At 35.8% G+C, this 22,348-nt stretch overlaps 3 protein-coding genes across 3 annotated transcripts; 1 reads left to right on the forward strand and 2 right to left on the reverse strand.

The window, feature by feature from the left end:
• Positions 1 to 836: 836 nt before the first annotated feature.
• LOC147854849 (uncharacterized) lies at positions 837 to 5,790 on the reverse strand. Its single transcript, XM_087331530.1, has 3 exons — positions 5,589 to 5,790; positions 1,490 to 1,535; positions 837 to 1,356 (listed from the first exon to the last, which is right to left on the reverse strand). Exons 1-3 carry the CDS (start codon positions 5,722 to 5,724, stop codon positions 1,152 to 1,154), a joined length of 387 nt encoding a protein of 128 aa, XP_087187656.1. The 5' UTR covers positions 5,725 to 5,790; the 3' UTR covers positions 837 to 1,151.
• A 5,103-nt stretch (positions 5,791 to 10,893) lies between these two features.
• LOC147854850 (FK506-binding protein 2-like) lies at positions 10,894 to 13,709 on the forward strand. Its single transcript, XM_087331776.1, has 6 exons — positions 10,894 to 11,026; positions 11,175 to 11,227; positions 11,336 to 11,398; positions 11,570 to 11,660; positions 11,745 to 11,849; positions 13,467 to 13,709. Exons 1-6 carry the CDS (start codon positions 10,954 to 10,956, stop codon positions 13,547 to 13,549), a joined length of 468 nt encoding a protein of 155 aa, XP_087187902.1. The 5' UTR covers positions 10,894 to 10,953; the 3' UTR covers positions 13,550 to 13,709.
• A 1,826-nt stretch (positions 13,710 to 15,535) lies between these two features.
• LOC147854851 (ruBisCO large subunit-binding protein subunit alpha-like) lies at positions 15,536 to 21,195 on the reverse strand. Its single transcript, XM_087331036.1, has 9 exons — positions 21,069 to 21,195; positions 20,425 to 20,617; positions 19,250 to 19,371; positions 18,881 to 19,088; positions 18,430 to 18,575; positions 18,048 to 18,354; positions 17,275 to 17,525; positions 16,989 to 17,189; positions 15,536 to 16,138 (listed from the first exon to the last, which is right to left on the reverse strand). The coding sequence occupies exons 1-9, from the start codon at positions 21,129 to 21,131 to the stop codon at positions 15,863 to 15,865; spliced, it is 1,767 nt and encodes a 588-aa protein (XP_087187162.1). The 5' UTR covers positions 21,132 to 21,195; the 3' UTR covers positions 15,536 to 15,862.
• Between the last annotated feature and the right edge of the window lie 1,153 nt (positions 21,196 to 22,348).

Consider the following 22,348-nt stretch of genomic DNA (forward strand, 5'->3'; position numbering starts at 1 on the left):
CAATGATATTCATTGTCCCTTTAGACCACCACGGTAACTTAGCCATAGAAAACATTTTATAGTTTACCTCTTTTAGATGCAAGTGTAATGGACAGTGCTATGATTTTCAACTAAAATCGCACTCCAATTGTTCCATAGATTCATTGAATATGGCATGCATGTATAATGTAAACAATAATTTATTAACGTTCATCTCGTCTGACCTACAAATAGAAAATTTATGCATGAAGAATCAATTTAGTTTGTAGTTCTTTCTAGCTCCATGTCATGCCTCCACTTGTCTTACCTTTGTTAAAATCCCTATCAACTATGGTAGTATTGGTATCATTTATTGATAAAACTAAACTTTGAAGATACAAATGATAATATAAACACCAAGAAGTTGCTGACAAGAAGGTGATCTAGCTCCCACACTCCTAGTCGGCATATACCTTCTTTACAAGATGGAGGGTAGCTCTACGAAAATTGAGAGTAGACTAATCACATGCAAGAAAGGAAGTTGCAATAAAGCAAAGAGTTTTGCAAAACAATAACAAAGAATCACTTATTGTTGAAAACAAAAGCACAAAAGGAAGACAGTGAGTGCATTATATTTACTCCTCACACTAGAACATATATCATTAAGTTGTATTAGGAGAATTTGTTATATACCTCATTCAGATTAAAATTGTCCCCTTAAAAAACTACACAAAATTTCAACAAACTATTGCTACAGTAAACGTTCTAGTCTGAATCTAATCTCAAACATTATGGGGTGGTTGCAAACAATCACCTTGTCCCATTATGGACATGTAGGTTTGTAAACAGGATATGTTGATGTTACCACATGTTATCAGACCTCATATATTGCATAAACATTAGAGTACCAAGCCAAGCTAGTGAAATTTTGATTCAGGTTTCACGACCTTAATAATCACACACTCATCTTTATTATTGGGTGAGGTTTAGGACTTTTCAACAAGGCCACACAAAGGCAGGCAGTTGTGAAGATGCAAAAAGGAGAAGATTCCGAGGAGAGACAAATTTGCATGGAATCCTTTGGTTAGAACTTCTAGAACAGTGTTCGCATCTCAAACTTCATAGCGCAGAAAGCTCAGGTTTCCCTGGAGGAAAATGTATAAATCACTAGAATAGTGTAAATGTCATGAACTTCATAAAGCTGAAAGCTCGGGTTCTCCAGAGGGAACTTCTAGGTCATCTTCTTCAGGATTGATCTCTTCTTCTTCAAGAACACTGGCTAACCCATATTTACCCTTCTTGGGCATCTGAGGAACCGGTGGCTTTGGAAGCAAACCAGCAATAAAGAAAATACGCCTTACAGTGTCTGAAGGTTGTGCCCCCACAGACAGCCAATATCTACCAGATAAAAGGAGCATAAATAGTATTGTCACTTTTATCTACAAAGAATGGTTTTAACACTCAGAGCAAAAAACAAAAAATATTAGATACTGGAATGATGCCTGACTGGACCAAAGGTCAGGGAACTTACTTTGCTCTTTCAAAGTTCAGTGCAATTCTCTTGTGTCCATCCTTACCTGTAAAAATAAGACATTACCCAGACATTGCTTTTATTTCTTGCTACAAGAGTCCTATAAACACAATTTGTTACTCATTATAAACGAAGAAGTATATAAGTCTTTCCCAAACACTAACATAGGCAGTACTTAAGTGCAATAATGTATAACCCAGAAGAGGTAAATAAAGGATCTCTGATTTCTGCCTTATCATATGTCATCAATAGCATGTGGCTAGCACTTGGGTCTTCAAATCGACTTACACACCTAGAATCTACCTATTTCACAATCTAAGTAGGGTAAAACTGTCACTTACCATAGTTGCTATGACTAAGTGAACAACAAAATTATAAGCTATAGCTATATGCATCACCTATTATTATATCAAAATTTGTGCCATGCTACCTATGTATGTCCTTTATCATAATATCACGTTATTAATACTGATTGGTACACTAACCTAATTTGAAAAGTTCTTAACTGGAGTAGGTTGTAGTATGGGAAAATGGAAAGAATAGAATGAAAGATAGTATCTCTCTTGTAACCATTAAATTTTTAGTTATAGCATGACAATATAACCTAAAGGAACCAAAAAACGGCTTCACACTTTATACAGAAACAAAAAGCATGCCATGTCATGCTTCAGCTTACAATTACACTCATCAATGCATAATTGCAGCATTTTCCACCATCCCTTGTCTTCAAGCTATAATGATCTATTTTGTTAGCTCTGGCAGGAAAATCTAGCACCATAGACGAACTAGAACTTGCCACTTTCCCTATCATGCTTTAACTTGCAATTACACCCAGCAATGTTATAATTACTTCATTTCATTCCATCCCTTTCCCTAAAGCTATAACGATTTGCTGCACAATTAAGGGAAACTAGTGGTATCATGATTTTCATATACAAAAAAGCTAAAAACATGGCATTCTCAACATATTTTCCCCTATCTACTGTCCATCTCAACTTGCAATCACACCAAACAATGCTATAATTTCATCATCTTGTTCCATCCTTGACCAAAAGCTATATCCATAAGTTCATTGGCCTATCTATAGAGGTTAAGAAAATATTTTCTCTCTAATATCTATATCTATAAAGATTTTGCTGCACAGGTCAGGGAAAGTGAAGGTATAATGATTTGTACATGCCAGAACATAAGAAAACATTACATTTCCAACATATTTTCCCTTATTTAAACTGGTAAATGTTTAGTTTGTTTCTCTTTTCATAACCAAATCCAACCATTATCACACACTTTGGCAAAACTTCAATGCTATGGAAATATTTTCGTCTCAATCCGGCCTATGATGGATGATGTACAGATATTGCTCTTCCAATTAAGCCCCATAAAGGGCAAAGTATGCAGTGTAGCATGCAGCCTTTAAGTATTTTACTCATTTCATTTCACTTCTTTCATTATTCCCATCGTCAATAATTTCTGTGGTAACCTCCTGTTGGGTATTCTTGGCCATTTTAGTCTATTAACATAGTATCATGAAACGAAAACAGACATTTTTCATGATGTTTCCTAGAAGAGGAAAAAACATCTCTTTGGGTACTAAAGAAGTACTAAATTAAGAGTAATTTTCAAAACAACATCCTTCTCTGCATTCTCCCTTAGATCCTGCAAGTGAAGTGGGATATCTACTCCATCATACAAGTGAATCTTATAGCTTCAGTCCATTACAGAGGATCATTTAGAGCTAAATCATCTAGTAGTAGACTTGTCATTGAGGATCAAACATCTTTTTCATTCTCTTCTATGAGAAACTAACTACAAAGACAAAGATATAGACGTCTTCATGGGGAGAGAGATGATGATGAATTAGATTGGGAGTTCAATCTTGTATCCATTTAGATAAATTGGCAAAATGCCAACTTGAATTAAATGAGAATGTTTGATGTAAGATGAATTTATTCAGCAATCGAAGTGCATTAGATGTATATTCTTTTTCACTCAATAGGAATGCTTTCATAGTTTTTTAACAAAGAAAAAGTTTAGTTTTATCACTCTGCTTCCTCATTTTGGAAACTTGGAACTCATCCCATTCCCTTTTCCCCCACTTCCTTTTTTACAGGTTATACAATATGCTATTACAAATTTTCTTTTGTTCGTTCGTTATAATGTAGATTCTAGTGAAATTCGTACACATAAAAGTCAGTTCATATTTAAATATACTTGGAAAGGTTTTGAACAGAAAATAGAATAAACCACTTCTTATGCTCTAACCTGTTGTGTTAACTCTACAAAAAAGCTAGCCAAGAGATGAACTCATTCATCCCACATCATTTCTCCAACTACTATCACACTAAAGCATAGTAGCTTTCTATATTCAGGGTAGTAGTAGTCCCAGTTGAAACTCAGATGTAGTGGTCCTGGGCAACCAAAACGTGCAAAGATCCACAAATATCTAGGTGTATAGGTGGGTGTTTTTGTAAGGATATGTCTTTGTAGACCTTACATGTTTTTCTATGTTTTTGTAGTGCCTATCTTATATTTTATAAGCCTACCTGGTGATCATATTCCTCTAACATCATCAAGTTTCTTCCCTTTCTATGTATAGTACAAAACCTCCCTGGCCAATCTCATTAGGTAATCTATCTTCGGCTTTGGGTTGCTCCTCTACTTCTAGCTTACTAGCAGTAGCCTATGTGCCTCACATTATCTATAGGTTAGTACTACATCTAGATGAACTTTTTATACACCACCTGTAATCCTATAGGTTTCGAACAGTTAAGGATATGTTTTTGTAGACCTTACATGTTTTTCTACGTTTTTGCATGCCTATCTTATATTTTTATAAGTCTACCTGGTGATTATATTCCTCTAACATCATCGAGTTTCTTCCATTTCTGTGTATCGTACAAAACCTACCTGCCCAATCTCACTAGTTAATCTATCTTCACCTTTGGGTTGCTCCTCTACTTCTAGCTTACTAGCAGTAGCCTATGGGCCTCACATTATCTATAGGTTAGATACTACATCTAGATTAACTGTTTATACACCACCTGTAATCCTAGGGCAATATTTAAAAAGTTATCCCATTTCGCCACCTTGCTAGATTACATGATCAAAGGATCACGTAGAACTAAGAGATTGAGAAACCTTCGCTTGGAAAAGAATTCTAAGTAGACGTAATAGAGATAATGTAGCTTAAATCACTACATGTCCTGGTCTTCAATTGTTGCCTTCATCTAAACTCAGTTAAAATATTACATGTTTCTCTTCATAAAATCTAATTTTTCAGGAATTTATAAACGTACCTACACTTTTAACCAGATAAAAACATGAGAAAATTGCATTCCAAAATCAATGTACTTATCAAAGCCGGGAAATCTTCGCCTGATTTTGTTCATAACACTGGTTCATAATAAAAACAAAGGAAGTACTCCAAACATTTTCTTTATTTGCCCAAATTCCATTGGTTAACCCCCTCATGATAAATTTTATTGGCTCTTTTACGAGCTATATGATTGATTCATCCCCTTTTCTCTTTTATGAGTGTTGGCTGAGAGAATTTGGAGAAATAAGGAGAATTTAGTGGATATTTGAAGGAATGAAGGCATGATGGAGCAGTTGTTTCTGGCATAAGACTTTGTGTGTTTCTTTTCAAAGATTTCATGAATATATCTATACATACATACATATACATAAATACATATATAGATATATGTATGTATGTAATTTTTCATATTTAATATCAATTTAGTGGATATTTGAAGGAATGAAGGCATGATGGAGCAGTTGTTTCTGGCATAAGACTTTGTCTGTTTCTTTTCATAGATTTCATGAATATATCTATACATACATACATATATAAATAGATAGATATATGTATGTATGTATGTATGTATGTATGTAAATTTTCATATTTAATATCAGTAGGAAACTATTTTGATTAATGAAAAAAAAATCATTTGTTCGCCCTAAATTTCTACTGCATTGATGAAAAATAGTATTCAATCATTTTTCTTTCAACAATCTGACCACTTCTAAAGACTTAAATCTGGGACAGGAGCAATAGGACATAGAAATTAGAGTAAAGAAAGGATTTGACAAAGCATACCAGGTCTAGGATCATAGAAGCCGACTCTCTCTAAGAATTTCCCATCACGGGGGCAACGGCTATCAGCCGCATGGATGCGATAAAAAGGAGCATTCTTGCGACCAAATCTAGCTAGGCGGAGACGAACCACGCCCATCTCTCGAAGCTTCTGCTCGTATCCTTCTACTTCTCTTTCTTTTCTGCTCCCTATTTCTTCTTCTTCTCCTCCTCCTCTTCTTCTTCTTCTTCTTCTTCCTCCTCCTCCTTCCTCTTCGTTTTCTGAGATATGGCGAAGCAAGCTCTGCTCAGAAACCCTAATCTGATGGGATGTTCAGCAAGCTCTGCATCGTAGCCGGCGGTAGGGTTTTTTGTGGGGGACAACAAATTTCAAAATTCCCAAAATACCCTTCCCTTCATAAGTTTCAGAAATTCCTAAAAATACCCCTCCACTTCCTTCTCTTCTCTTTTTTTTTTGGGTAAAAGCACACAATTATATTAATTGTATGTAAAATCCACTTAGTTACAAGTTACAACACTTCTTAGTCTCCTCTACCTATCATATATGCCTATAGTAGGGAGAGGGGCGTTCTGTAATGCTATTATAAAACCTGAATATGCATTTGAGGAAAATGATCCCCACGTGTGCAAAATTTGTTTTCAATGGCAATGATCCTTGCAACAATGGTATATCTTGCAATTCCTCCCAAATAAATCCATAATTTGGGGGATATACATAACCATCGCTTGGCATCTTCAAAATCCGACGACCTTTGAGATTCATTATCAACCAAATCTTCCAAATGTACAATCCCTAGTCGAAATAAACGATTGAATTGAGATCTCAACTTCTCTTTCCCATGCCAAAACAGCACTCGAGAAGAAAATTACAATATTCTCGATCACTTGATGGTCCCCATTCAAGAAGAGATAATGCATCTTGCCACAATCTTACCAAATGTTGTCCACATACAGAATGTCGAATATTTAGAGGAATACTTCCATCGAGTAATGACCACCATGATGCTTGAATCTTTGTTTTCCTGTGCACCAATCCTTCATGCTCCATAAAATATTGCATAATAGATATCCATGGTTTATCTTCTTGACGTATATCTCGTAATAATGCAAATCTATGAGCCATCAAATGTCTTTCCAAATCCAATATTGTTGCACCACCTAACCTTTTAGGAGTAGCCAAATGGTCCCATGAAATCCATGTAACTCCCATCATTTCTCCCTTCTGCCACAACATGAACCGAATAGGTTACAACATGTTTTGTAATGCCTTCTTAGTCCAAGGTAGTAAAGGTAAAAAATATAATAACATGGGTATCAAGATACATTGCACCACTTTGAGTCGTACATGAAAGGGTCATGATTGAGACTTCTAATACATTAATTTGTCCTTCAATTCACTACCAATCCAATCAATCAATTGAACATTTGTAACATCAACAACCAATGGATAACCCAAATGTTGATAAATTGGTCCTCGTGTAATCACTAATCTTCGCCATCCCAAACATTCCAAATCACTCTCCGTACAAAAAATAAGGCGAGACTTCCTCCAATTGATATACAACCCTGGAACCAAAGCAAATTGATCCCAAACTTCCATACTCCTTTCAAGATTTTCTTTTGAGGCTTGTAAAAACATAAAAGAATCATCAACCAATGTTTGTGCCACCAATTGTCCACCAGAAGGAAGATGCAAACCCACAATATCACCATCAGCCGCAAGATTTGACAACATTACTAATAAAGGATGTGTAACAATAGAAAATAACAATGGGCTTAGTGGACATCCTTGCCGCACGGATCTAGTAAGAAACACTTTCGGAGTAACTCCGCCATTAAGCATCACACGGGAGATTGCATTTTTCCCTAGCAAAAAGATAAGTCGACGCATACGAGGACCAAACCCCATATTATACATCACACCTGAGAGGAAAGACCAATTAACAAGATCATATGCTTTTTCAAAATCTAATTGCGCCATAACCATTTCTTGATGTGTATGTTGAGCATAATCAGTAGCCATTTGAACATTCAAAACATTATGCAATATATTTCTACCTGTAATAAAACCCTATTGAGATGGATGAATAACTTCTTCTCTCTTCTTTCTCTCTCTCTCTCTCTCTCTCATTTTCTTCTCTTTATGTGTGAATGGACTCTTAAGCATGCCAACATACTTCTTAAAAACATCATTTGTAACACCATCCCAACTAGGGATTTTACTATTTGGAAGGTGTAACAATACCTTTTCCACCTCAGCTTCTTCAAAATCAGGATCCAATTCTTGACAAATATTTGTATTCACGACACTCCCAATCACATTATGAAACTCTTGTCGTGCTTTCAACACATCCTCATTAATAATCAACTCTGGCCCAATCAAATTCTTAAAATGAGTAATACATAACTCATAACCTTGATTGGGTCTACAACAATGTTATCCCCTATCTTAATTTGTACCACATTTGAACGAGCATATGGTGGTCTTAATCCTTGAAAAAACATATGAGATTGTGATTGATTGTCTATAAATCCCTCCTTTAATTGACGTAGTATTGTCTGTTGATAACTTTGACTTGACAAATTCTTCACAATGTCCTGTACTTGAACTTGAACATCCAAAAGCTCTTCATCATGTGGATTATTAATCAATAGTACATTGCATCGCGTAAGAATATATGAAAACTTATCAATCAATTTCTTACGTCTTTTAGCATTAGCCATACCATACATACGGTGAATATCATTGATGTTTTGTAGTGTTGTATCCCATGCACGCCATCCTTTTGAAATAACTTGTTCTGAAAACATGCCCAAAAATTTGTTGCATATAGACATCAAATAAGGAATGTAATAATAACGAAGAATTAAACCTCAAAGGAACTCGATCAAGCAATGTTTTGTACATATCTACCCCATGTTTATTGAACTCAAAACATATGGGAAAATGATCTAATGTCACAACCTCTTGCATAATTAACAATTTAAGCATCTCTGGCAAAAAGGGCTCATCATGCATAACATACATTAACCTACTCCATGTTTCCATATATTGCATAGACTGAAATGTAAACCCAACCTCATCTTAATGCAACCATTTCCGTACATCCAACTTCAAAACCTCTGATGCCAAATTGTCCCAAACTGCTTGCTCAAGAGAATTCGTGAAGTAGATTGTGAAGCATCAACACACATATTAAAATCGCCCATTAACAAACCAACACGGCCCACTAATAACCATGGATACATTGAAGATCATAACTCAATGCGTTGATTAGCATTATTGGGTGCATAGATTCCTACCAACCATATCAAATCCTCAAAATACTTGACTTCCATCACGAAAAAAGTCCATATGTATCATTATAGACTATATGTGGACAAAACAAATCATGAATAATCATGACAATCCATGAGTAATGATGTGATAACTGTCCTGCATAATATGCAGAATATCCACACAAATGTAGCACAGATCCTAATAAATCATGACGCTTATGTTTAACTGTACATAAAACATCCCATTCTTTATCAAATAAAGTTTTCCATAATATATATTTCTTATGAGGAGAAGATGCCCCTCGCACATTCCATGATACTACTTTCATTTAGCACCTTTAGTAAGAACTTGTTGTTTATGAGCAAGTGTATTCATGAATGTACTAACTAATTGTTCAAGAGTTGCATAAGGATTCGTGTGTACTACATCCCCTCCAACAGTATTAGGGTTTGATGTCTCTCTCTCTCTGTCTTTCATTCGCTTCCTCTCAAGAATCCCTCTCAACTAACTGCCTTAACCTGCCTGGTTCACACCGTATCAATAATGCATCAAACACCATATCACATTTCAATATATCAGTGTAATTACATGTCAAAATGTACCAATCCGATCGACAACCTCCTACCTCTAAACAATTGACACGACCATTTGAGCCTGTGACCCAATGTTTTTTTACTCTCTCTCATCATAATTAGCTTACCCTAGTGGTAAATCCTTTACACTACTAGCATTACATCTTGGGTTCAAAACCTAATTTTCTCACCTCTCTATTACTTCATAGATATATCTTATTTCACTAGATGCCACTATGGAATGTAGGGGTTGAACCCATATGATCTCCTAGTCTCCATTGGGCAACCTTACCAAAACTTCTAAATCTAAATCTCTCTCTCTCTCTCTCTCTCTCTACATTTGCTTCATGATGTGTTGATAGATCTATCCACTTCAAGCTCTCTCTCGTCCATTTTTATTATAAGCATGGACTTTAGCACATATGTGCATAAATAAATGTGTGTTCACACACAAAGGTGCATGATTGACATGGATATCTTACCATACCTTGGACCAACTCGTGGTGGAGTATGCATCTAAGATCGATGACAACTATCACTACTATTTTTTTAGTCAAGCACTTAATTTTATGCACATGGTTAGATTTGATGTAAGTAAAGGTAACATTTATATTATGGATTAACTAGTAATTACCTAGGATGTTGCAACCTCCTTATAGCTACCGCTAGACTAGCTAACAATATGTGTTGTTCCCTACCTCTATTGTGAGACATCAAAGCCTAAGGTGATCTCATTTGTTGATACAAATGGGCGGGTTTTCATGGGTCTTCATTGCTCTTCACAATTTCAATGTACACAAGAAATATAATCAAGAGGTTATAATAGGTAACTCGCTATAACAAGTGGAGTCTTGTAGGGTAGTTTCATAATCATGCATGAAAAAGCTCAAAAGATGACGATTCTGGAGAATGAAACACACAGAGAAAATGCATGTTTTGTAGATAGGCGTTTTTGTAACATCAACTAATCTATCTATCTACCAATCCATCTATCAATCAACCAATCAATCTATATAGATATAGATATAGATAGATAGATAGATATGTGTCACATTTTGGCACTTGACAAGGTGCCGAGTTTGCGTGGTAGATGGATCCAAGTTAGTAGCAGAATGCAGGGGAGATAGGTTTCTTTGTAACATCGACCAATCAATCTCTCTCTCTATAATATATAGATATAGATATAGTCTATATGTGTGTGTGTGTCACATTTCGGCGCTTGACAAGGTGCCGAGTTTGCATGGTAGATGGATCCAAGTTAGTAGGAGACTGGTACAAAAACAAACATACACAAAACACACACAAGGGTATTATTGTTATATTGTAAATCATAGCCTTAGGCCCTAGACGTAATAATGATGGAGAGGGGGGGCATTTATGTAAATATCCAAAACCGCTAGAAAGAAGAAGAAACAGAGCTTCATTTCATGATGTCGACAGTGCCTCCTGTCTTGAAAGCAGATCGATCGAGTCTCCGAAGACACACGGACGCAGACTCAGACGCAGAGAGATTGCGATGGCCCCCTCTCGATCACATTTGCTCTTATCTTTCCTATGCATAATAATCTCAACAATCCTTATCTCACAAGGTACGATTGCGCGAGACAGAAAGAAAACGGAGAGGGAGAGGGAGAGGGAGAAGGAGAAGGAGATGGAGAAGGAGAAGGAGAAAGGGGAGACAAAAGGCAGAGGAGAGAGGGAGAGATCCGTTAATTGAGAAAATTTTCTTACTTGCAGGCATCTCTAAGAAGCAGGAAGGTGAAGTCAAGGAACTGCAAATCGGAGTCAAGGTAAGAAGATTGCTGTTGTTATCTCTAGACATGTATTTGTACTTGGGATTCGGCTCATTTCATCGACAAAACCTATGTGCTTACTCTCTTCTTTGAGCTAAATTTCAGTTTAAGCCTACAACCTGTGAAATACAAGCTCACAAAGGAGACACTGTCAAAGTGCACTATAGGGTATGTCATTTTTTTCTGAACTCTATTCCACATAAGGTAATGCATTCATGTTGGCGAGTTGATGTATTTATAGAGGCATCATTTGTTTATTTATGTGCAAACTCACACAGACATCTCTGGGATGGTGTTTTGTCGTATTAAAGAAATTTGTTTATCTTGTTTTACATCTAGGGTACCCTTATTGATGGAACGGAATTTGATTCAAGTTACCCTAGGGGTGACCCAATTGAATTTGAACTTGGAGCTGGTCATGTTATAAAAGGTTCATATCTTAAATTGATGTATCTATGAACAATTCATCTCATATACGCTGCATGTCAGTAAATTGACCCTTCTTTATTCTTAGGTTGGGATCAAGGACTTCTTGGCATGTGTGTTGGTGAGAAAAGAAAGTTGAAAATTCCTTCTAAATTGGGATATGGTGCTCAAGGATCCCCACCTACAATTCCAGGCAAGAAAGATCAGATCTTTGTGTGGTTACTAGCTGCATAGTTCTTTAGATAATTTGAAATTTTAATTCGTAACTTAGTTTGTGATGATTTGTTAAGTTTTTGTTTTCATTGTTAGAAGGCAATGGCTCTTTTTAGAACTTAGAATGCATGCCATTAAAACAAGATGGGTTGAATTCATAGCTCAAGGAATAATAGCTTGTTTTGTGTTATAATGTTCATTCTTGTTTATTTCACTTCCACTATCAAGTTCTGTTTTTCCTCTCTTAAAAATGTATCTCCATTCATTTCTTTGTAAAATATATTCCCCAATAAGATGTCCATTACGAAAATTAGAACTTTTGTAAATTGTGTCATACCTTATGTGCATACTGCAAATCATTATCATGAGTGAACTTCATAGTCTGAAACATTGGAGCTGCCTTCATGGGCAACTCACCATTATTCCAAGTTTCATGTCAGTATGCTTCAAAGATGAAGTCAAGCTCTATATTTGTTCCCATGATAGTGACGTTTTGGCAATTGATGAACTCAGAAAACCAAGTTATGCGAAAAACGAAATTGATTTAATCTTCAACATATGACAGATCCTTAGCCTACATGTGACAATTATAAGCTGTATCAACCCAAGATAATATCTAAAGTCCTTCAATGAAGTCTCCTAGGAAGAATGGTATCTGAAATGTATCTTGTGGGGTTCATTATAGATGTATAGACAAAAACAGTGAAAACAAAAAAGCAGAGACCCAATAAAAGAAAATGTTATTAAAAAGTTGGAAAGAATTCCAAAATAGCCTTCAGTTCATCTTTACTTCCCCAAATACCCTTGGTGAATCTTGAAAGACCATATATATTTGCTATTTGAGTAATTATATTGTCAATTTGTTGCCTTTTTCTCAATTATATGTACAATTTGAACAAGTATATGGTCAATTTATAACATTGTCTTCTTTTAAATGTGACATGGGACATTGAGGCAAAGGTATGGGAACTCATTGGCTATGCTTTTTTGGACTTGAACAACTTTTGGAGTAGTATCACACTTTGATAGAATGTCTTGCATTCTCAGGCTTGCTTTCAACATGTTGTCAATCCAGGGCTACTTCTTTAAACACCGTCCTCTCAAAATCACAATGCACACTCTTAATTGTAGCTTTCATTGGCAAAATTCTTGAACATCGAGAGTCACCACTATATTCCACAGATACTATGTAAAAATGTTTCACATTTTTATCCCAGATGTCCCATAGATGTTATAATCTATCTGTCATTCAGGGATCTGACCAAGGGTGTCTGGGGAAGTAATGGAATTTGAGGGGAATTTTGGAGTTTTTGTCTATGCAGAATCGGTCAAACTTGATGTCTTTTTAATTTGCAGATGCGTAACAGGGGTCCAATTTCGTAAATCTGTCATATTTTGAAAGACACCTAAGGGATCATTTTGATAATGTATAGGAACAATTAAAGTTTGGCATTTGGCTAACACAACTCTTGGAGATCATCTCTCAATGATGAGACACAAGTTCTCTTGAATTGATTGCATTTTTTCTATTAATTTGGTTAGAAAATATCTGCGGTATTTGTGTAATGATGTAAGTCCTTTTGACATTATATTGCAGGTGGTGCAACACTCATATTTGACACTGAATTGGTTGCTGTCAATGGCAAAACAGGCAGCAATGATGCAGAGAATGAATTGTAGGTTAGATGGTATTCTATTGATAACCATATGGAGGTTCATTTTTGCCCTATGTGATTCAAGTACTCAACGTGATATAACAATAACGAGATAATATCAGAACTTTCATATGTAGTCCTTCCATGTTGCGGGAAATGAAAAGAGTGACGATTCTAATTCTTCATTCTGGATGCAAATTTTTGAACGAATGTATTGAATTTTGTGTACTGGTAGGAAATATAGAAAGCTTAAGATCTCAGCAATGATGAACAAAATATCTGGAAATTGAGAACCTTGCACAGATTTGCCCGGTGATGTAGCAGCTTGATTCTCTTTGTATGAGGAAAGGGTAGGGTATTTTTCTTTCAAAACAGGCTCTATTTTACAGTGGTCATCTATAGAAAAGAGTTTTTGTGGAGAAATGAAAAACTCTACTGAATCAACAGGACACAGCTCAAAGCAAATCGTAAAGACCAATCAAATGTGGAGAAATAGGAAACCAAGGCTGTCCCATGACTAAATGTTTTGTGAATGCTGTGAGATTTATCTTCATCCTTCCCATCTCTTATTAAAAGCATAGATCTCTTAGTAAGCAAGATCTAAGTAATGCTTATAAAGAGATATTTAGGTTTACATCCCAAATCATATTTATTAGATGAGAGATATTACTACTGCTTAGACCTATGTTTTTTAGAATTGGTATAGATTGCTTACCGTTTTGGCCAAAGCTTTTGAGAAGTGAGGTATGTTGTTTATTATTTGGGTCTATGCTTTAGAACTGACATACACTGATATACTTTTAGATCTATGCGGTAAGCCAGCTGAGTCTGATTTGTAATATGGTCTCATGCGTGTTTGGGAATAAGTACAACCTTCTTCAGGAGGAGCTTCCAGGTTTTATGTTATGTTTTGAGACGCACTGAATCATCTTTTTGTAGCTGGGGATAAAAGTACAACTATTACTTTTGACAAGATTTGATGTCTTAGAGAGGATAAGAATAGAACTATTACTTTTGACAAGATTTGATGTTTACATTTGGATAGCTTGATGTGGTCTGGCACAAACTGTCTATAAAGATACACTTTCTATATCTCATTTACTGAACATGCACTGAACAAAACTAGAACATCTCACATTGGAAAGCAAAGTTTGTTGCACTCTAGTGTTGAGCAGGTGCCCGCTGAAATGTGTGGAATGAATATAGTTTTTTATTAAGCAAATTACACATGTTGATTAGTGTGAACGGAAATCATATAAAGAGATACAAAATAATGAGCAAGGTATAATTTGGTAAAACATCAAGGTTTATAAATACAAATGATTGCTATATGTAGATACTAAATAATAAAGTTAACCATAGCTCATAAAGAAATCATAAGAAGATACAAAATAATAAGCAAGGTGCAATTTCTTAAAGCATCAAGGTTTTAATAAACACAAATAATTACTACATGTAGAGATATATAGTTGACAATAGCTCATAAAAATAATCTGTGTTTCAGATATATAACTTTGGTTTCATGTTTGAAACTATTATAAATCAAAATTAGTAAATACATTGAAGCTATTCACAAATCCATTCAACTATTTTCTTTACAACTGGATATACAATTATTTTCCAGAGCTTATTATCAAATCAGTTTCAGTTAAGATGCATCATGCTCAAACAATATGATCAATGTAATCACCAAATCTACATACAAGCACACTATTTCAATAATGTTTGGGACCACTAAAAATCAAAAGCAGTACACATTTGTTCAACTATTTTAATTGGATATACAGTTTTTGTCAAAAGCTGTAAAAATCAGCAAATACAATGTCATTTCAAAAGATGCACAATGCTCTGGACCAGTATCATCAATGTACCCAACAATTAACCACCATTATACAGAATGCACATTTTTGGTAAAAGGATGCAAAGCTGCATCACATTCAGTTGAAAAAGCTACATGTTATTGCTACCTTCAATACAAAATGCACATTCCTTGGGGATGCAAAATTGCATCTCATTTGTAAGCAGCAAATACTTGTTCACTTTATTTCTCAAAAGAGGCTGCAAAATAATGGTTCATGAAAAAAATCATATGATTCCTATCACTTGAATAAGTGCCCATCAAGGTAGAGGTCCTCTACTCCTGAGATTCTAGTGTAGGTTCCAATAATAGATTATATTTGTCGCAAATAATCATGATTATATAGCCTACCATGGCGAGAAAACACCATCCACCCAAGAACATTTACATAATAATGCCTCGAAAAAAATTCTAAAAAATGATCATGCCATGCAAATAAGAAGATTGATAACTTCAACAACACGTCCTTTTGGACTTTCATCAAAATACAGGTGCAGCAGTCTGAGCTTTTATCCTCGGCTTTTCCACAACCACAGCTTGTGTTGTCAAAACCATTCCAGCAACTGAAGCAGCATTTTGCAATGCACATCTTGTGACCTTTGAAGGATCAATGACACCGGCTTCCAACAAGTTTTCATACTTGTCAGTCATTGCATTGTACCCAATCTCCCAATCACTCTCGAGGAGCTTCTCAACAACAACAGCACCTTCTGTTCCTGCATTGTTAGCTATTAATGCTGCTGGTGCCAGTAAGGCCTGCAGCAAGGAAACAAAAACAATGTAGACAATGAGGTTAACAACTTAAATAATGCCAAGCTAAGAGCCACATATTCCTTTATGTTTATTTTAAAATCTGGTTTCATGTTTTACTGAACTTTGAAGGACTACTCTCTTTATGTTCTTAAATCCTTGGATGTTCATGAATGAGAAGCATTATAAGCGCATTGACCAGCCAGAATTCTTTGTTTACAGTAAAAAGAAGTCAGCTTTTAATCTAAAGATATTTTTACTTGTAACAGTATTATAATTGTATTTTTTATCTTCAGGTGGAGGAGAGAAAATGTAGATACATATATTCTCTATATCAAATTTTAGTTCTATGCAAGACTTTATTCAATAAAGTTGGGCTAGTCAAGTCTTGTAAAAAAGAGTAGTTGCCTAGAATCTAAAGAACATTCTTTTAAACCATTCAGTTTTAGGAAGCTAGAGTAGAAAGACATTATTCTTTTGTTAGTCACATTGATGAGTTACACTAAACAGTTCTAATCCTTATCAAGTTTCATAGACCATTTTGGACTTCCAGAGATGTTGATATATCTTTGTAATCTTTGTCAGGCCTCAGAGGCAATTGCGGTCTTTTAGAGACATAAATATATCTTCTATAGACCATCATGTTCTAGAGACGTTGATATATCTTTGTCAAGTTTCATAGACAATTTTGGACTTCTAGAGACGTTGATATTCTTGTAATCTTTTTCAGGCCTCACAGGCAATTATGATCTTTATCAGGTCTCAGACGCCATCATGTTCTTGTAGATCTTCATCCAAAGTGAGTGCATGTTTTTTGTAATAAAATGCTCTTCATCTAAAATTTTAAGACATTCACCTTTTGCACTATATCAGCTCCAAGTTTCTCTTCTGGATCAGTTATAGTTTCCTTGATTGCTGGTACAGTGGCCGAAAGATGAACATATGCCGCCCCACCACCAGGTACAATCCCTTCCTCAATGGCAGCAAAAGTAGCATTTTTAGCATCTTCAATTCTTAACTTTCGATCTTCTAACTCTGTCTCTGTAGCTGCTCCCACCTACAGAAGAGCTTTCAATTCATTTTTTACTTGATAATGTGTCAAATCTATTTCAATCCAGCAAATCTCTAGAAAACATGTCTACCTTTATAACAGCCACTCCACCAGATAGCTTAGCAATTCTTTCAGATAGCTTTTCCGTATCATATACGGAGTCTGTTTCTGCAAGTTCACTCTTTATTTGGGCAATTCGAGCTTGAATGTCATCTTTTGTGGCAGCATCTGCGATAATGGTAGTTGAATCCTTGGTAACAGTAACCTTCCGGGCTATCCCTAGCTGTTCAGTAGTGCTGTCTTCAGGTTTCAATCCAAGATCACTAGCTAGAAACTCAGCACCTGTAGGATAAAATAGTCATATTTCATATCATATCATTTTAAACCAGATAAATATTAATAAACTTCTCGACCATGTTCAACATCACAACCATGCATATGACTTCATTGTATTTTTCAACCACATTTAATATCATAAAACTTTCATCCATACATAACATGGGCCAAGGCTTTGTAATATTAAAGAAACTAATTAATTATATAAGTAACACTAGAAACTTTACATACCAGAAACATTAGAAATCTTACATACCAGTAACAATAGAAAGTTTTCATACCAGTAACTCCAGCAACAAGACTTCGTAATATCAACGAAAATTTTCACATCAGTAACAATAGTAGAAGGGTAATATCAAAACAAAACTTATCATGAGTAACAAGAGCCCTAAAGCTAGTAAAAACAACAAAACTTTTTCACCAGTAACATCAGTAATAAGGATTGGTAATATCAACAGAACTTTTCAAATAGTAACAGTAGAAACAATACTTTGTAACAATATAAAAAAGCAACAAGATTTTTCATACCAGTAACAATAGCAATGTCTTGAAGGAGTGCCTTCCGCCTCTCTCCAAATCCCGGTGCTTTCAGAGCAGCTACATTGACTATACCACGTAACTTATTAACCACCAGAGTTGCAAGGGCTTCTCCTGATACATCCTCAGCAATAATGACAAGTGGGGCATTGATTTGTGAAATCTTCTCTAAAATGGGCAATACATCCTTAATGGTAGTTAATTTCTGGTCTGTTACAAGAATTCTAGCATTGTCATATTCCACTGTGAGTTTCTCCTGATTCGTTACAAATTGTGGAGAGATAAAACCCCTATCAATCTACACAAAACTTCCGCATTAAGTGTGTGATATAATACATGACTCTAGATCAATGGAAAAAACATGTATACCTACCTCCATACCCTCTTCAACTGTGACTGATGTCTCAAAAGATGATGAAGACTCTATGGAAAGTACACCATCAGGGCCAACTTTGTCGATAGCATCAGCAATCATTATGCCAATGGAATCATCATTGCCAGCAGATATGGCAGCAACAGCTGCAAAATGATGCAAAAGACTCAGCCATACAAATTTCAAAAGTAATAGAATTACAGGTTCAATTTAAAATTTCATGCTAAATTGTGAGTTTAACGGATGAATTTTCAATTTCAGATAAAATCTTCAATTCTATATAGTTTCTCTCAATTAGCTATATATGCATAGCTTAATTACTCATATATTTCTTGCAGTTCTAGCTGTTTCATCCTTCTCTATTGCAAATTTTTAGACCCCAAATCCAAGTTTCCTAAAGGAGTTCAAAATGGGATGGGAACAACAAACTTATGCAAAAAAATCCACGGACCTCTTATATCCTCTCGACCTTTCACTGGCCGAGATGACTTCTTCAATTCTTCAACTAAGGACACGACTGTCTTCTCTATTCCTTTTTTTATAGCGACTGGATTTGCACCAGAAGTCACAGTAAGAAGGCCTAAATTAATGAGCTCTCTAGCAAGGACAGAAGCAGTCGTCGTTCCATCTCCTGCTGAATCATTTGTTTTACTTGCCACCTGGGGAAACCCACGAGAATAATTACTTTCGACACCATTTGACAATCAAAACACAAGGTTCAAACACTGAGTGGATAAAGCTACATATTCGCGATAAACAAAACAAACAAATAAAGCATCTAAAACAGGATGTAATATCCATCTCAAAAGAGTGGAGATACCTCTCTGATAAGAGCAGCTCCAGCATTTTCTGCAGGATCAGGTAACTCGATCGCCCGTGCAATAGTTACTCCATCATTAATAACCTTAGGTGACCCAAATTCATCTAGTACCACGTTGCGACCTTGAGAATCCCCCAAAAAACTCATAAGCTTCTAAGAAAGAAAGTCATATTTTAATGCAGTAGATAAGTGGCAGTAGAGCATTTAAAGATGAGCAGAGACATTCTTATGCTCATCACACATAAACACCATGGCATGCATCAAGAACATAATTTCTGAGTAAAATTTATCTCTCACAAAATTCTCATTATCCCTCTCATACAACCTCCTTTATCTCGCACATGCACACATCAAACATCTGCATGTCTGGTTCTCACTCTTCACTTCCTTTTTCCTTTTCCCTCCCTCTCTCTAGTAAACTGTGTCTTTATCAACGCAACCACATGCAAATACTTTCACTTTTCAGATGGCAGAAACTTCAGGCACTACGCGTGATTAATGAATTTTCATGGTTAAATTTCAAGTGTAGAAAGACAGATTATTATTACTTACATAGACAAGTTAACATAACCAGTTGCACTCTTTGTCATTTTTTAGGGACATTCATATATATTGCTCTTTATGTCTCTCTTGTGAGATTCTCATCTCTCTGTTAAAGAGACTGTTTTCTTTGTCATGCTACAAATAGGATACTCTTATTTACTTACTACGTCCAACAATTCGCCTATATTAAGGCACGACACACCACTTTAACAATTTATTGTTAGCAGAAAAATGCAACACGTTCAGAACTGTCTTCACCACATGCAAACAAATATGCATCCATGCAGGCTTCCAAGAAGTGTTAGCTCTTTGTCTTTCATCCACATATGTATGTACAAATATACATTCATACAGACAAGCATGCATACATTCATATGCATATACTACATATGCTTATACATTCATTTGTATATGCATGCATGCATGCGCAAAACACACATTCACGTTTAGGCGATATGAAATCTTACATGTCAGAAACCACAAAGAAACCTAGATCCCCACAAAGAATCTATATAATGAATGAAATTAAAATCCCTACGAAGAGATTACACGATTGACACCCAGACACGCCAAAACATATTAATCCACATACATGCAGGCATTGAAGATTTATTGAGTAACTTATCACATACCTCGAGGGCCAAGAGTGACACCAACCACATCTGCAAGTTTGTCAATACCGGCTTGTAAGGAAGCTCTTGATTTCTGATCGAAAACAATCTCCTTAGCACTTGCCCTCACTATGAGCCCAGATGGGCGATTCAAACCCGTCCTTGCAGAGGAATACAGATATGAATTCTTCCTTGCTTGCAAAGTCTTCCTCCTCTATATACACAAAATAAAAAAAATCAAATCAAATGCTTACCCGAAAACAAAAACAAAAACAAAATTTATTTATTTATTGAAACAATGGAAGCTCAGCATTGCACCAAACCAAAGAAAATTGAATCAATGGCAAAAAGAAGAAAAAGAACATGCTCGAGAGGGGAAATGGATGAAATGGAAGGATTGCAAAGTCTTCCTCCTCTATATACACAAAATAAAAAAAATCAAATCAAATGCTTACCCGAAAACAAAAACAAAAACAAAAACAAAATTTATTTATTTTTTGAAACAATGGAAGCTCAGCATTGCACCAAACCAAAGAAAATTGAATCAATGGCAAAAAGAAGAAAAAGAACATGCTCGAGAGGGGAAATGGAAGGATTGCATTGATGAAACCAAGAACCCAAAATCAGAAAGGGAGCCAAAAGAAAGATCAGAGATACACAGATACCTCTGTTGTGGAAGAAGAGAGAGAAGAGAGGATGCCATGACGGAGGAGGGCTTGGGCTGCCATGGTTGGGGGAATCTTCTTCGAGTGCAAATATGAAGAGAGAACTACATACAATTAGAGAACTATAAAAAGAGGGCTTTTCTGGGCTGGGGTTTTTCTTCAGCCTCTTCTTCTTCTTCTTCTTCTTCTTCTTCTTCTTCTTCTTCTTCTTCTTTCACACCTTGTCCTTTCATTGTGGGTTTTTTTGAAGAAGGGTTTTAGGGAGGGTTTACTAATCTATCTCTTTCTTGGCATTTCTTCCTCTCGAAAAGCTCTTCGCTGTTTGAGTTGAGTTGCAATGATGTCGTATGACAAGTGAGAAGAAAATGATATGCTTCTCCCACATGTTTTGCTTAGCAAGAGACATCTGCGATGGATGGGTTGCATATGAATTCGCTAGCAATGTTTGTTTGTTTGTTTGTTTGTTTGTGTGTGTGTGTCTCTCATGTCACAAACTTGTCATTGCAATATATGTCGAGGGAGAGTGTGTGTATCCGCATGTGTGGGTTTAGGGCTTTTGTTGGTATCATTCAGTAGAGAGAGAGAGAGAGAGAGAGAGATTCCTTGTGTGTACGTGTGTGCTAGTGTAACATACTTTGCATCATGTGTGTGTGCGCTCATGCACCAACGTTCGTGAGAGTTTAGGGTTTACGGTGTTTGTGTGTGTGTGGGTGGGTGTGCACACTTAACACTAGGAAACTCTCTCTTGTAACTTGCAAACAATATGAATGCACTGATAAATGCATGGTGCTTTTGACATGGAATTGATCAGCGAGTGGTTTTTTTTAACTACCATTACAACATCACATGGATCTAAGGTTTTTCATCGTAGTTTTAGCAAGCTCTTTTTAGATGTTTGGTTAATTACATGCGTCTTTGCAACCATATGCAACTTTTTTCATGGGTACAAAGTTTGGGCTTTGTTGGACACTTTAGATGCCTTGCGACCAAGTCCACTATGGTCAATCTACCATTTCCCATATGTGATCTTCCCAAAATCACTTTGGTTCTCTTTACATGCTCGTTATGTATCTTGTTGTAACTCAAGGCATCTCTCATATTTTATTTTTGTTCAATGTTTTTAATTCGTTGAGTACAAGACACCTCTAGGTTCATGTATTGTATGATGTATCCATTCTATGGATTTCACCTCATTGTTAGGTTTCCGACCCTTGTAATATTGTGTAATATATATATAATATGACCTATGAGACCAAAAAATATTACATTTTCATGTAATA

This window comes from Azolla caroliniana, unplaced genomic scaffold (assembly GCF_043228905.1).
Source record: "Azolla caroliniana isolate FFs.n. ecotype wild unplaced genomic scaffold, voAzoCaro1.0.p SCAF_15, whole genome shotgun sequence".
Classification (NCBI taxonomy): domain Eukaryota; kingdom Viridiplantae; phylum Streptophyta; class Polypodiopsida; order Salviniales; family Salviniaceae; genus Azolla; species Azolla caroliniana.

Coding starts and splice junctions, on each gene's coding strand:
- LOC147854849 (XM_087331530.1), bottom strand. CDS start 5,724: ATGGGCGTGGTTCGTCTCCGCCTAGCTAGATTTGGTCGCAAGAATGCT. Junction 1,536..5,588: donor CTTCTATGATCCTAGACCTG/GTATGCTTTGTC, acceptor TTATTTTTACAG/GTAAGGATGGACACAAGAGA. Junction 1,357..1,489: donor CTGAACTTTGAAAGAGCAAA/GTAAGTTCCCTG, acceptor TTTATCTGGTAG/ATATTGGCTGTCTGTGGGGG.
- LOC147854850 (XM_087331776.1), top strand. CDS start 10,954: ATGGCCCCCTCTCGATCACATTTGCTCTTATCTTTCCTATGCATAATA. Junction 11,027..11,174: donor AACAATCCTTATCTCACAAG/GTACGATTGCGC, acceptor TCTTACTTGCAG/GCATCTCTAAGAAGCAGGAA. Junction 11,850..13,466: donor ATCCCCACCTACAATTCCAG/GCAAGAAAGATC, acceptor ATTATATTGCAG/GTGGTGCAACACTCATATTT.
- LOC147854851 (XM_087331036.1), bottom strand. CDS start 21,131: ATGGCAGCCCAAGCCCTCCTCCGTCATGGCATCCTCTCTTCTCTCTCT. Junction 18,576..18,880: donor AGGTCGAGAGGATATAAGAG/GTCCGTGGATTT, acceptor ATCATTTTGCAG/CTGTTGCTGCCATATCTGCT. Junction 16,139..16,988: donor GAGCTGATATAGTGCAAAAG/GTGAATGTCTTA, acceptor TCCTTGCTGCAG/GCCTTACTGGCACCAGCAGC.